At 38.2% G+C, this 14,278-nt stretch overlaps 1 protein-coding gene across 34 annotated transcripts in view; it reads right to left on the bottom strand.

The window, feature by feature from the left end:
• RAD51B (RAD51 paralog B) overlaps positions 1-14,278 on the bottom strand; it is a 790,317-nt gene that overhangs the window by 726,239 nt on the left and 49,800 nt on the right. The window contains exon 9 of one of the 34 annotated variants that reach the window (XM_084969575.1): positions 10,386-10,576. The exons of the other annotated variants lie outside the window; for them this stretch is intronic. Coding sequence (XP_084825701.1) covers positions 10,445-10,576 — 132 coding nt within the window. The 3' untranslated portion in view covers positions 10,386-10,444. Of the gene's footprint in view, positions 1-10,385; positions 10,577-14,278 lie in introns of those variants that run through there. 34 annotated transcript variants of the gene reach the window in all.

The following is a 14,278-nucleotide window of genomic DNA, read 5'->3' as shown; positions in this document are numbered from 1 at the left end:
CTCAAATAAAATTTCTGGATTGCTAGAAGATTTCATTTACTCATGCTATCTCTAACCTTCACATACACAGATAATTTACAATTTACAGCAGAGGAACAAAATTATTTTCTCTACTGATGTAACTGAAACACACATCTGGTCTAAAAGGTAGCCATTTGCAAGAGTCACTCCCCACAGGTTAATGGGTTAATGGTTCTAGAAGAGAAGTACTGTTCAAAACTCTAACTAGTTGAAATAGGAATGGGGCTGAGGAGAGAATGGGAAGGGGTGATCCTAAGGGAGGTAAAATGCAACTCTCAAAGGTGGCTTGCAGCCAGCACAGCTAAGCTCACATCTCCTAACTTGCCAAAAATAACACTGGGGTCTTTTTGACCACAGTAGTAAAGACTACAATTTTACGTTTCATCTAAAAATAGCTATAAAAAAACAACCAAAAAATCCCCCATGCATCAGTCAAAGTGTGATGAGAAATTTTAAACTCTGTATCACGATCCAATCAATGCCACTTCTATTATAATCAGACATGGTGCCTCCCCCTACCACTATATACTTGCAGGAGATTGCAACTCCTTAGAGAAAAAACTCTGGAAGGTCATAGCAGGATGCTTCCATTTGTAAGCAAATAAAAACTCAACTAAAAGTTGATTAAAATAACACTTCAGCTTTTGTGTGCATGGAATAGGAGCACCTATTAAACTGGACATTCTGATTCAGAAGGACTAGGGTAGGGCATGAAATTCTTCATTTCCAACAAGTTCACAGGTGATGCTGATGTTGCCAGTCCACGGACCACAATCTCAATACGAGGGATGTAAGCCATAAAGAACGACTTAGGTAAAAATATCTGATAACCCAGAGACAAGACTGTTCAATAATGTCATCAAGAACTCATAGCTTTTTCTATCTTTCTGCGTTCCCATTCAAAATGTCAACTTCATTCTAAGGCTGGCTCCACTTTCTTGGGTACAATATGGTTGATAACAGCAACCAGGGTCACTGGCTTCCTTGGTTGTGTCCCACAGAAGACAGAATGGCTTCCCATGGACCGCTAATAAGAGGAAGGAAGAACTGCCCCAAAGCTTAAAGAAGCTTTCCTTGCACCCTATTTGCTAGCATTAGGTCATGTGCTCATTCCTGAACCATCCAGCAGCAAAGGACACTGAATAACCCTTGGACCAACCAGGCCCACCCGTGAACTGGGGGTGGAATCAGTTTTCCTGATGCTTATTGGTTACACAGAAGTAGAAGAATCCTGAAAAAAAAAAAAAAATCATGGGTCCATCAGGAAGAAAGAGGAACAAATGCTTAGTAGACTGTAAATAACATACAATATAAATAAATATTTTCCTCCTTCATCCCATTAATGCTATCACTTGGTTCTGAATCCACTGCATCAACTTTTCTGGCTTTTAGAAATCTCATATTGGGAAATCTTTAAAATCTAGTTTACTGCATTTTGTAAAATGGCTTGTTAAAAAAGCTCCTTCATCTATTAGTTTTATATTAGAATATAAGAGTAAAAACAATGTCAAAATACTTATCAGCCTAAAATGACAAAGTTTACTATTTCGGAAAACAGAGAAATATAACAGAAGAATCATAATGGCAACAGGATATATAGTAGCCTAGCAGTAAAGTAGGAAATACATTCATAGTGTGGGATATATAAATGAACAAGTGAATGAATAAAGAAATGTGGGTTTTGATCATGAATCTATTAATCTTCCCATGGAAGCAAGAATTCCTCCTAGGGTGAATTATATGGTATATAATTATACCTCAATAAATCTGTTTAAAAAAAAAACAACAACACTTCTGTCTAATAATACGGAGCCACAACTTAAATGCACAAAAAAAAGATTCAACTACATATGTCACAAATACTAAACATCTACTATTTAATTTAAATAAAAATCAGGGTCACAAAAACTGCGACAGAGGTCCCTAAAAACAATACCAAATGTAGGCTGTGTGATATGATCTGTACTTTACAGAACTTCTAGACTCAGGAACTGTAACATTCTCTGCAAGAAACACTCTTTGCTAGTAAAACAGAAAGCAAACACTGGGCTCAAAGCTGGCACCACAGTAGCTCCTAAGAAACATTTGACAAACATCTCAGTCATAATAGAGAGGTTAGTTTTTTGATTTTTTGTTTTGTTTTGGTTTTGCTTTTAAGGGCTGCACCCACAGCACATGGAAGTTCCCAGGCTAGGGGTCAAAATGAGACAGTTTTTTAAACTATTAATACTAAAGGAATGTGATCATTTTACAGGTTGGGCTCACTGTTTTATAAAGGATTCTCCTTTTTTTTTTTTTTTTTTTTGGTCTCTTTAGGGCCACACCAGTTGAACTGCAGCTACAGCTGCCAGCCTACCACAGCTCACAGCAACACGGGAACCTTAACCCACTGATGAAGGCCAGGGATTGAATCTGCATCCTCATGGATACCAGTCGGGTTCGTTTCCGCTGAGCCACAATGGGAACTCTTATTTTATAAAGGATTCTATCTTATATTTGGCACTAATATAAGGGAAGAACCATTATTTCAAAACCAGACCTACATTGTATAATGTAAATTATTACACAGGGTTTCCTCAGATGTGGGTCAATGTTATTCACCTTGAACTCTAATTGGTACCTAATTCAAGTCTCTGCATAAATAGGCACGACACAAATCTAGTGAAATATAAAAACTTTAAGGGTATCATTATTCACAATAGCCAACATAGCATATAGAAACAACCTAAGTGTCAACTGATGAATGAATATTATTCAGTCATAAGAAAGAGCGAAATTCTGCCATATGTGATGACATGGAGGAAGACATTATGCTAAGTGAAATAAGGCAGACACAACATGACTACTGTATGATCTCATTTATATGTAGAATCTAAAAAAGAAAAAAAAAAAAGGTTGAACTTTGAGAAACAGAGAAAATGGTAGTTAGCAGGGTAGGGAAATGAGCAAATGTTGGTCAAATACTACAAGCCTTCGGTTATAAGTTCCAGGCATCTAACCACCTACAAAAGGAAAAAGAAATGTCTCTCTCTGACCTCCAAGGACCTTCTTAATCTAGTTATTACTTCCCCTTTAACCTAATTTTCCACCCTCAGTAAAAACTCCTGTTCCAAGTAAGCTGATTAATTTAACAGAAGTAAAACAAAGTTACGCTTTTTCTGCTTTTATGTATTTACTCCTTCTATACTAATACTCGAATTGCTTCCCTAATCCTTACTGTTCAAATCTTACCTACCTAGCCCAAGTTCCATCTCTCCCTTTAGCTCAGCCCAACAAGCCCTCCAGGGGATTTCTATGCACACTCAATATCGAAAACCATAAGATTTGGGGATTATGACTGGCTATTAAAAAATTTTCTTTAGGAGTTCCCATCGGGGCGCAGAGGAAACGAATCTGACTAGAAACCATGAAGCTGTGGGTTCAATCCCTGGCCTTGCTCAGTGGGTTAAGGATCCAGCAGTGCCATGAGCTGTGGCGTAGGCCAGCAGCTACAGCTCCAATGGGACCCCTAGCCTGGGAACCTCCATATGCTGCAGGTGAGGCCCTTAAAAAGACAAAAAACAAAAAAAGAAGAAAAAAAATGTTTTTTAAAAAGGCCAAAGGACTTCCTGCTGTGGCACAATGAAATCGGCAGGGCCTCTGGAGCATGGGCATGCAGATTTGATCCCCAGCTCGGCCCCATGGGTTAGGGATCCAGTGCTTCCACAGTTTTATCATAGGTCACAACTGTGGCTTGGATCTGACCCCTGGCCTGGGAACTCCACATGCTGCAGGGCGGCCAAAACAGGCAGGAAAAAAAAAAAAAAAAAACGGAAAATCACTCTACAGTGCTTTAAGTAAATAGGTATTTATTTGCCTCATATAAGACAAAGTCTGAAAGTAGACAGTCCAGGACTGACATCCAATGACATCAACATCCTTAGTATATTGATTTATCACATCGTGAGCACAGAATGGCTGCTGCTCCTTCAAGGCAGGAAAAGCAGATAAGCAACAAAGGACCATGCCAGAAATATCATTTCCCTTTTCTCTGGAAAGTCAAAGCTTTCTTAGAAGCTTTCCCTTCCCTTCTAACAAGACTTAGCTTAAATGTTGTAGCAAAAAGCATTTTCTAAAGATTGCCACACCAACACATTTATCCCAGCCCACAAGTTCTTTTCACAATGTGACAGACAGATACTTTTCCAAATGAGAGGTCATATCTTCTCCCTTTGAATCTGGGAGGGGGACTTGTGATAGTTTTGACCAACAGAGCACAGCAGAAGTGATGCTATGTGACTTTAAAAGTGTCATAAAAAGAATACAGCTTCTATCTGGGGCTCTCTCTTGGGAAGTTCTTAGAACCCAGAAACCACGATGAGACCTCATGAGAATGTTCCAGCTGTGCCCCTAACAGGTATAAGGATTAACTGACAAGCAGCACAAAGAAGCCTTTTCATAAAATTCCAGCCCTCAGCCTTTGAGTCTTCTAGCTGAGGCCTCAGACATAATGGAGCAGAGACAACTGGTCCCCACTGGCTTTATCTGAATTCCTGACCCATAGGAGAAATCAGGAATATGTGCTGTTTTAAGTCACTACATTTTGGAGTTATTTATTAAGCATAATTGAGAACTAAAACAGATATGATGGGCCAAACTGGGTCACGTGGCCACCTCAAGCTGCAAAGAACCTGGGAAATCAGGAAACATAAGTGCCATGAACTTAGCTAAGGTCGACACACTGCCACCAAAACACTGAAACAGAATAGAATTCTATTAGCAGTGGGAAGACGGAAATGAAAATGGATGGTACCTGCCAGGTACCACTTGCTTAATACTCACTATCTACTACCTTATTTCATGGTGATCTTTTCTTATCTTTTTTTTTTTTTTTTTTTTTTTTTTTTTGTCTTTTTGCCTTTTCTTGAGCTGCCCCCGTGGCTTATGAAGGTTCCCAGGCTAGGGGTCTAATCAGAGCTGTAGCCACTGGCCTACTCCACAGCCACAGCCACGCCAGATTTGAGCCATGACTGTGACCTACACCACTTCTCACAGCAATGCCGGATCCTTAACCCACTGAGCAAGGCCAGGGATCGAACCTGCAACCTCATGGTTCCTAGTCAGATTCGTTAACCACTGCGCCACGACAGGAACGCCCATGGTGATCTTCTCTTAAATATGTTTTATAGCCACTAGTAGAATATAAAAATCTTGAACCAAAGACTATTTCATTACAAAATGCTTTAAATAGTGATTACCTTAGAAATCATTATGTATTTAACTTCTGAAGACAAATATTTAGGTTACACTTTAGAAAGAAATTCTAGGTCCTAGAAACTGAGATTCTGAAACAAATGCATAGAAAAAGTTTTTTGTTTTTTTTTTCTGAAGTTTTTTTCTCAGAATAATTTCTCTGGGAAAATGCTGGTGCAACTAAACAATGGAATAAGCTTTGATGACGCCCTGCAGTATACAAATATCAACTAACCACAGAGTTAGAATGAGTCATCACAATGGTATCTGGAAATCCTGTTAAAGCTGACCAATAAAGGCACTATTCCAGTCCTTTATAGTGATAAATTTTGATGTATGCTTATTAGCAATTGTAGGTTACTTTGTAAACATAAAGTGCTAAATATATTTATTTTTAAATAACCACACTGATTTTTCAATAATCGATAAACTTACTCTCAATGGAATAAGACTCTTACCGTAGTTCCCAGAAATGACATTAGCCCCCAAGCACTCTAACCACTCGTGACTTTTACTGAGTCACTTTCTCTATTTCTTTAAATAATGAGAATAGTAATGTAGAAATCAGATGTTATTGCAATTTAATTTAAAATAAATCTTAACACTAGTCAGAAAACATTCCAAAATTTTTACTTTAGCTAACCAGAAGTATATTATCTGAATTTAGAAGATCCTGATTCATCATTATAACTTCAGTTGGTTATAAAAATATGAATACTCACATGGTGCTTCAGAATTTACAAAGTCCTTTCATAGACAGATAGATATATCTTCCTATAAAATTATTATACATCAAAGTGCTTTGTTAACTGCAAAACTCTATAAAAGTTAGGCATTTAGCAGTACGTATTTAGTTTCTTTGTTTTTTGTTTTTGCTTTTTAGGGCCACTCTTATGGCGTATGGCTACTCCACGCTCAGGGTCGAATCAGAGCTAAAGCTGCCAGCCTATGCCACAGCCACAGCAATGCCAGATCCAAGCCACGTCTGCGACCTACACTGAAGTTTACAGCAACACCAGATCCTTAACCCACTGCGCAAGACCAGGGATCAAACCTCCAGCCTCATGGATACTAGTTGGATTCATTACTGCTGAGCCACGATGGGAACTCCACTAGTTGGGTTCTTAACCCACTGAGCCACAACAGGAACTTCTGTATTTAGTATCACTTATCTACTAGATATATTAAGTATTAGTAATAATATAACTATTATTAGTAATAATAATATTAAAGCTTATGAGGTAGGAACTTTTATCCTCTTTCTACAGATAAGGATACTGAAGCTCAGGAAGGAAAACTGGTCCATAATCACACAGCTAGTTGAAATACACTTGTTACTTAAACTCATATACCTTCTGACTTGAAATTCTGTAGTACTTCCCACTGCATCACGTTGTTTGTATAAAATGTTTACCATTCAAAGCATGATTCTCAAAGATGAAAGATAAAAGTGAAAAGAGAGGTCTACTGTTGTTTCTACTATCTACTGTCTACTGTCATTTCTTTTTTTTTTTTTGTCTTTTTGCCATTTCTTGGGCCGCTCCTGCGGCATATGGAGGTTCCCAGGCTAGGGGTCGAATTGGAGTTGTAGCCGCTGGCCTATGCCAGGGCCACAGCAACGCGGGATCCAAGCTGCGTCTGCAACCTACACCACAGCTCACAGCAATGCCAGATCCTTAACCCACTGAGCAAGGCCAGGGATCGAACCTGCAACCTCATAGTTCCTAGTTGGATTCGCTAACCACTGAGCCACGACGGGAACTCCAGAACTGTCATTTCTAAGGCTCTGGAGCAGGCCAATCCCATATTACTGAACAATTCAGTAAACAAAGCTGAAGATTACAAAGAAAAACAAAGCAGAGACTCATTACAATATAGTCTAAGAAATGAAACCAATTTCAGTAACTTTAAGCTAGAAGCATTAAAAAAAAAAAAAACTTTTCACATAACATTTTCCATATTCCTTTAAAACACTGCACTTTGCACAGGTTGGATCCCTGGCCCAGCGCAGTAGGTTAAAAAATCCAGATTGCTGCAGCCGCAGCGTAGGTCACAGCTTGTGGCTCAGATTTAGTCTCTGACCCAGGAACTTCCATATGCCATGGGTGCGGCCATAAAAATAAATAAACTAAATTAAATAATGTACTTTGGTCATCATAACCACAAGAATCGCTTTATTCCAGTTCAAGTCAAAACTGTCCCTTCCTCAGACAGATACACTAAAGATTCTTTGAGTCATGATGCTTTCAAAAACTACCTAAAGTTCTAAGTTCCTGGGAACTTTTAATTAAGTTCATGAACAGCCAGTTTTACTGGACACATCTGGCAACACCATGAAACTGAAAGGTCTCCTGTCCCATCACAACATGTATTCAGTCCTCATTAAACCCCAAAGGAAAATCTCAGGAGGTTGTCTGTACTCTAGATGATCCTAAGAAAAGGACCAAAGTACTAGTGTTAGGAATTATCTTCCTAAGATAGCATGCTTATCACAGAACTTACGCTACAGCTGGCCAATTCCAGCTGGAAAATATAGAAACCCAACAAGTCTTCAGCACATTCACTAGCAGATAAAAGGCACTGACTACACTCTTAACATACATGTATGATTTATATGTAGGTGGAAAAGCTGCAAGTATTCAAATATTTCTTTCTTGAAATACTGATACAACTAACATAGCAGCACCTCCACTGTTACACTTTCAAACAATAAAAGCATTAAACAAAGTGTGAGATTTCTCATTTAAAAAGTCTTGGAAGAAAAAATTCTGAGCATTGAACAGCTTTCAGTATTAACATAAGTAGTAAGGGAGCAGAATAATTTTGACTACTGCAAAGGAAGCAGTGTTTACTGTGAATAAAAACATGCACTGGCATCGGACAGATATGAGTTTAAATCCTACCCCTTCCCCTTACTAGCCGTGTGATTCTGGGAAAGTTATTTAACCTTTATAAGCCTCAGTTTCTTCAGTATAAAACAGGAATAATATAACCTACCTCATAGAGTTATTTAAAGCATTAAATGAAAAATGTTTGGAATTTACTCACTACAATACCTGGAACTCAAGTAAGTATTCAATAAGGTGCAGCTATTTATAATTAAAAAACCTTTCAAGGAGTTCCCATCGTGGTTCAGTAGTTAACGAATCCAACTAAGAACCATGCGATTGTGGGTTCGATCCCTGGCCTTGCTCAGGGGGTTAAGGATCCGGCATTTGCTGTGAGCCGTGGTATAGGTCGCAGATGCCTCCTGGATCTGGCATTGCTGTGGCTCTGGCATAGGCCGTGGCTACAGCTCTGATTAGACCCCTAGCCTGAGAACCTCCATATGCCATGGGTGCGGCCCTAGAAAAAGACAAAAAAAGAAAAGAAAAAAAAAACTTTCAAGTCTTTCAAGCTGATTTAAATAAATTGGAACAATTTCAACAGTTACTTACTTTTGCCAGTAAGCCAATTAACACAAACTGAGATACTAAATAAGGTCCTTGATTTGATTTATTTATTTATTTTGTCTTTTTGTCTTTTTAGAGCCACACCTGTTGCATATGGAGGTTCCCAGGCTAGGGGTCTAATAAGAGCTATAGCCGCCAGTCTGCCCCACAGCCAGTGCAAAGCCAGATCCAAGCCCCGTCTGCACCTACACCACAGCTCACAGTAACACCAAATCCTTAACCCACTGAGCGAGGCCAGGGGTCGAACCCACAACCTCATGGTTCTTAGTCGGATTTGTTTCTGCTGTGCCACAACAGGAACTCCAAGGTCCTTAACTTTAAAAAGGATTTCAAAACCCAAACAGAGAGTCCTTGTTGTGGCTCAGCAGTAACGAACCTGACTAGTATCCATGAGGACAGTAACGAACCTGACTAGTATCCATGAGGATGTGGTTTTGATCCCTAACCTCGATCAGGGAGTCAAGTATCCAGAGTATCTAGGGTTGTGATGAGCTGTGGTGTAGGTTACAGGCCCGGCTCAGATCTGGCATTGCTGTGGTGGTTGTGTAGGCCAGAGCTGCAGCTCCAATTTGACCCCTAGCCTGGGAACTTCCATATGCCATGGGTGCAGCCCTAAAAAGCAAAAAACCCCAAAAAACTCCAAACATTTATGACCAAATTTAATTTTAAAGGAAGCATAGGTTTTTCAAACCCTTAATGGTAAGAGCAAGAGCCCTTGCTCTCTTTCTGCCCACACACATCTTTCTCTCCTATAATAATCAAAACAGTCTTAGGATTAAAGAGCTATCATATGATCTAATGTTTTACTTTTAATAAGACATTTCCTGGCAGAGACTGAATCAACATTAAGAGAATCAAAACAAATAGGAAAATGTAAAAGTGAAATTTTTCAATATCAAGGATAAACCAAAGGCAAAAATTAGGGAAGAAAAAAACTGTTCAAATTAGAAATACCTTTTAATATCCTCTATTTTAAATTATTTTAGTTGTACTCCAAGACAGACAAAACCTTTAAACTACAGCTCTTATGTGTTTACATAGACTCTTAAATGTTTGGAAAATTTTCTTAAACCTTATAAACTTAATTAAATGCCTACTTTAATTCTTATACTCAATAAAGGAAAAGATTCTAACTGGAGTAAAGTTGTTTTGTGATTTAAGGCTAAAACTTTGCCTAGGAATTCAAATTCTATTAAAATAAATTATCAAATAAATAAAGTTGCTGACTTAATAAACTGTTGAAAAAACTAGAACTTCCAAAAAGAAGTCAAGATTTAGGATGTCAGTAAGAATTAAGCCAAAAAAAATAAAATAAAAATTTTTTAAAATATAAAGCTTTTAAAAGGGTAAAATTAAAACACTAACAACATCTAAACATGTACGCACTTAGAAGATAAGTCTATTAACTCAATGAACACATTCAAGAAAGACAAAGGAGACAACAATATGAACCAAAGAAATAATTTTTGTATTTAGAAAACACAATATCCTTTGACCAACTTTTCATAACACTAGGATTATATTTCGAATTGTTCATTTGAATTTAATTGGATATGGAACTGTTAGTAGATTCCATTAAACTTAAGATCCAGTTTCTCTACAATGTTTTCTTTTGATTATGTTACAAATCATAAAATAGAATATCATCTAATACTGTTACACTTCTAAACAAGGCATTATAGTAATAGTATATAGAGAGTACTAATGTTAAATTCCCACTTTGATAATCACAGCTCTTTCTATAATTTTTTTTTCCTTTTTTGGCTACAATGGCAGCATACAGAAGTTCCGCGGGGCCAGGAATCAAATCCTAGTGGCAGCTTGGGCAATGTCAGATGTTCTAAAGTTAGGTTGTGATGATGGTTGTACAACTACAAATATAATAAAATTCATTGAAAAAAAAAGAAGTATAAAAAAATACGCATTTCATAAATTACATGACCTGAAAAAGCGATACAATCATCCTATAAATATACATCAAACACCTACTCAATGTTGGACACTACTTAATATGGATACTCTTCTATGTAGGCAGCTATAGAGGATACTTAAAAGATGGCTGTTTTCAGGGAGCTTCCTAATATAAGGAGTTCAGACATGGACATACAAAAATTTAAATAATACTGCAAAGCAATAAAAGATTAAAGTTCCAATTAAGAAGGTAAGACCATGCATACTACAAAAGAAGACAGAACTGATGAGGCTAAAACCTGAGTGTAGAATCAAGTGGCACCTCAAAATCAAGTCGTGCAAAAATCTCAAGGAAAGAAGTTCCCACTGTGATGCAATGGGATCAGCAGTGTCTTGGGAAAACAGTTTGATTCCCGGCACTACACAGTGGATTAAGGATCTGGCATTGCCGCAGCTGCAGCTTAGATCACAACCGTGGCCCAGATCTGACCCCTGGCCCAGGAACTCCATATGCTGCAGGGCAGTCAAAAAAAAGAAGAAGAAAAAAAGAAAGAAAAAATCTCAAGGAAAGAGAGAAAATTTGAAAGCCCAGACATGAAAGAAGAGTAAAGTTTAGAAAGAGGGAGATGAAAGAGAAGGATGTCCACAGCTAGAATAAATATAGGATGATGGGGATAGACCAGCAGCCTGCTCTGAAGAGAAAAGAAAAGGCAGGAGTAGGTTGGAACAATACGGAAGTGAACATTGAATATCACAAGGAACTTAGACTAAATCATTCAATGAATACTAGTTGGAGCAACTATTCTGTGCCCTGCACCGTCTTAGATGCAAAGGATATGAGTGTGAACAAAAAAGTTATCTGCCCTCAAAATGATGATAGTCTAACAGATATATTCCATAAAAAATACGATGCCAAGCAATGCTTCTAAGCAGAGGATGTGATCAGAAATATACTTTGGGAAAATTATGTAGCAATAGTAGGTACCTAGACAGGAAAAAGATAAGCAAATCAATTAAGACATTGTAACAATAATCCATGAGAGAAGTAGCATGTGATAGTATTCAGCTATGCAAATACTTCCTAAGCAGTCTTAGATAAAATACCTCATTTCTATGCATCCTAGTTCTTATATAAGACTTGAAGATTGCCTCTCAGCTACAACCTTAAGATCTTCATTTGGAAAATTCTACAAACACATCAAGGCACTATGTAATATATGTAAAGTAACACTAAAAACTAAGAACCACACCTTGCTTTCATTTCTTTTTGTTAGCAACACAACTTTGGAATTAGGCTTATATTCTATCAGTTCAACCATTGACTGTCTCCACAAGAACACTCTCTTTCTGAATAAGAATGGACAATAAGGCTCAAGGTTAGATATGACAGAAATTAGTTAGAGCCTATGAAAATGTATACTATTGCCCTTTATTTCTCTCTATGTAATCTGCAGTGCTAAGGAAAGGACAGAGAAGGGGGTACCAAGGTGCTTACATATTTGTTAGATAAAGAAAAAGAATAGTAGCCAAGGTATATATTTCATTCTCCATTATACAACAGGAAGCTATTTGTCTCCTACAATTAACTTATTTATAGAAGCCTTAAGGGAAAAGACTATGTTTTATTCACCATTATGATCTCATAGTGCCTAACAGAGTTATGTACACAACTGCTGAGAGTGGAATTAAGAAAAGAAGTGTGTCTGAGATCCGAAGTGTGTCTGAGATCCAAAGAGTAAGTGAGTGAACCAGGCAGAGGAGGGTCCCGCAATAGCAGCATCCATCAACAACACTGCTAGAAAGGAATACAGTTATAAGACATGATTTTTCCTTTTGAAGAGCTTGTGCCTTCTGAAAAAAAGCATTAGGGAGAGAGATAAAATATACCAAGTACCTGAAATGGGGTAACTACTAAAATTAATAATTAATGGCTACCTCTTATTGAATGTGCCAAACATTGTACAAAGAACATTACAGACATTATCTCATTTAATCCTCATACCCCCATGAGTCAGATATTATTATCGCCATTTTTCAAATGAGACACTAAGAGTAGGAACTAGGATAAATAACTTACTCAATGTGATAAAATTAGCAAATAGGGAAGCTATGATTCAAACCAACACCTAACTCTAAAGCCAGTACTCTTAACTACCCAGAACCTGGCTAGACAGCACTGAAGATGATGGGAATTAATCAGGTACTAAATATATATTGAAAATGGAGGAGTTCCCATCATGGCTCAGTGGTTAGCAAATCCGACTAGAAACCAAGATGTTGCGGGGTTCAATCCCTGGCCTCCCTCAGTGGGTTAAGGATCCGGTGTTGCCGTGAGCTGTGGTGTAGGTCGCAGACACGGCTCAGATCCCGCATTGCTGTGTCTCTGACGTAGGCTGGTGGCTACAGCTCCAATTAGGCCCCTAGCCTGGGAACCTCCATATGCCTCAGGTGAAGCCCTAAAAAAAAGACAAAAAAAAAAAAAAAAAGAAAATGGAACCAGATGGATTTCCTGAGAGATGAAAAGCAGCATGTAAACTGAAGAGGTATTAGGTAATATCTACAGGACCAAATGACTAAATGGATAAGATGTAATGCATCAAAAGTAAGTCCTCTTCCAGCCCCTACTTTCCTTCTCCAGATGCAACCAATGGAATCTCTTCATGGCCTTTCAGAGCCAATTTAGGCATATAAAAGCACCCCACCCCACTCTCCTTTTTTTTTAAAGCTTTTTATTTTGAAATAATTTTAGATTCACCAAACAGTTGCAAAAAGTATAGAGTTTCTCAAAAAAAAAAAAAAAAAGGAGTTCCCGTCGTGGCACAGTGGTTAATGAATCCGACTAGGAACCATGAGGTTGCGGGTTCTATCCCTGGCCTTGCTCAGTGGGTTAAAGATCCGGCGTTGCCGTGAGCTGTGGTGTAGGTCGCAGATGCGGCTCGGATCCCGCGTTGCTGTGGCTCTGGCGTAGGCCGGCAGCTACAGCTCCGATTAGACCCCTAGCCTGGGAACCTCCATATGCCGCGGAAGCGGCCCAAGAAATGGCAAAAAGACCAAAAAAAAAAAAAAAAAAAAAAAAAAGTATAGAGTTTCTATATGCTCTTCACCCAGCTTCTCCTAATATTAACATTTTATATAACCATAGTACAATGATCAAAATCAATAAATTAAGGTTGATGAAATATTAATAAATGAATTTTAGCAGTTTTGAGCAATTAAAAATAAACTGCCAAATATTCTTGCACATATCTACTGATGCCCCTGTGCATCAGGAGTCCCTAAGACTACTTTATGTGTCAGTGATTCACTAAAAGGACTGAGGACTCGGAAAAGCTGTCACACTCACAGTTAATGTTTACTGCAGCAAAAAGATACAGACTGAAATAAGTAAAGAGAAAAGGAGCATGGGCAAAATCCAAGAGAAACCAGGTACAACCTTCCAGGCGTCATCTCACAATAGAGTTGCATAGACATGTTATTCTCCCAGCAATCAGGTACCTCGTTAGCACAGTAGGTAGTGCATCAAGTGTCATAATTCTCCCAGCAATCATGTGTGACAACATATGTGAGGTAATGTCAACCAGGAGAGCTTACCCAAGCTCTCGCGTCCACAGTTTTTATTGGGGGTGGGCCAGACCATGCAGGATTTTCATGCAGGAAATTTA

This window comes from Sus scrofa, chromosome 7, assembly GCF_054392235.1.
Source record: "Sus scrofa isolate SSC_HxYL_T2T_F1_AM1 chromosome 7, Sscrofa_HxYL_maternal_Yorkshire_Landrace_v2.0, whole genome shotgun sequence".
Taxonomy (NCBI): domain Eukaryota; kingdom Metazoa; phylum Chordata; class Mammalia; order Artiodactyla; family Suidae; genus Sus; species Sus scrofa.
This window is presented reverse-complemented; position numbering and strand designations above follow the sequence as displayed.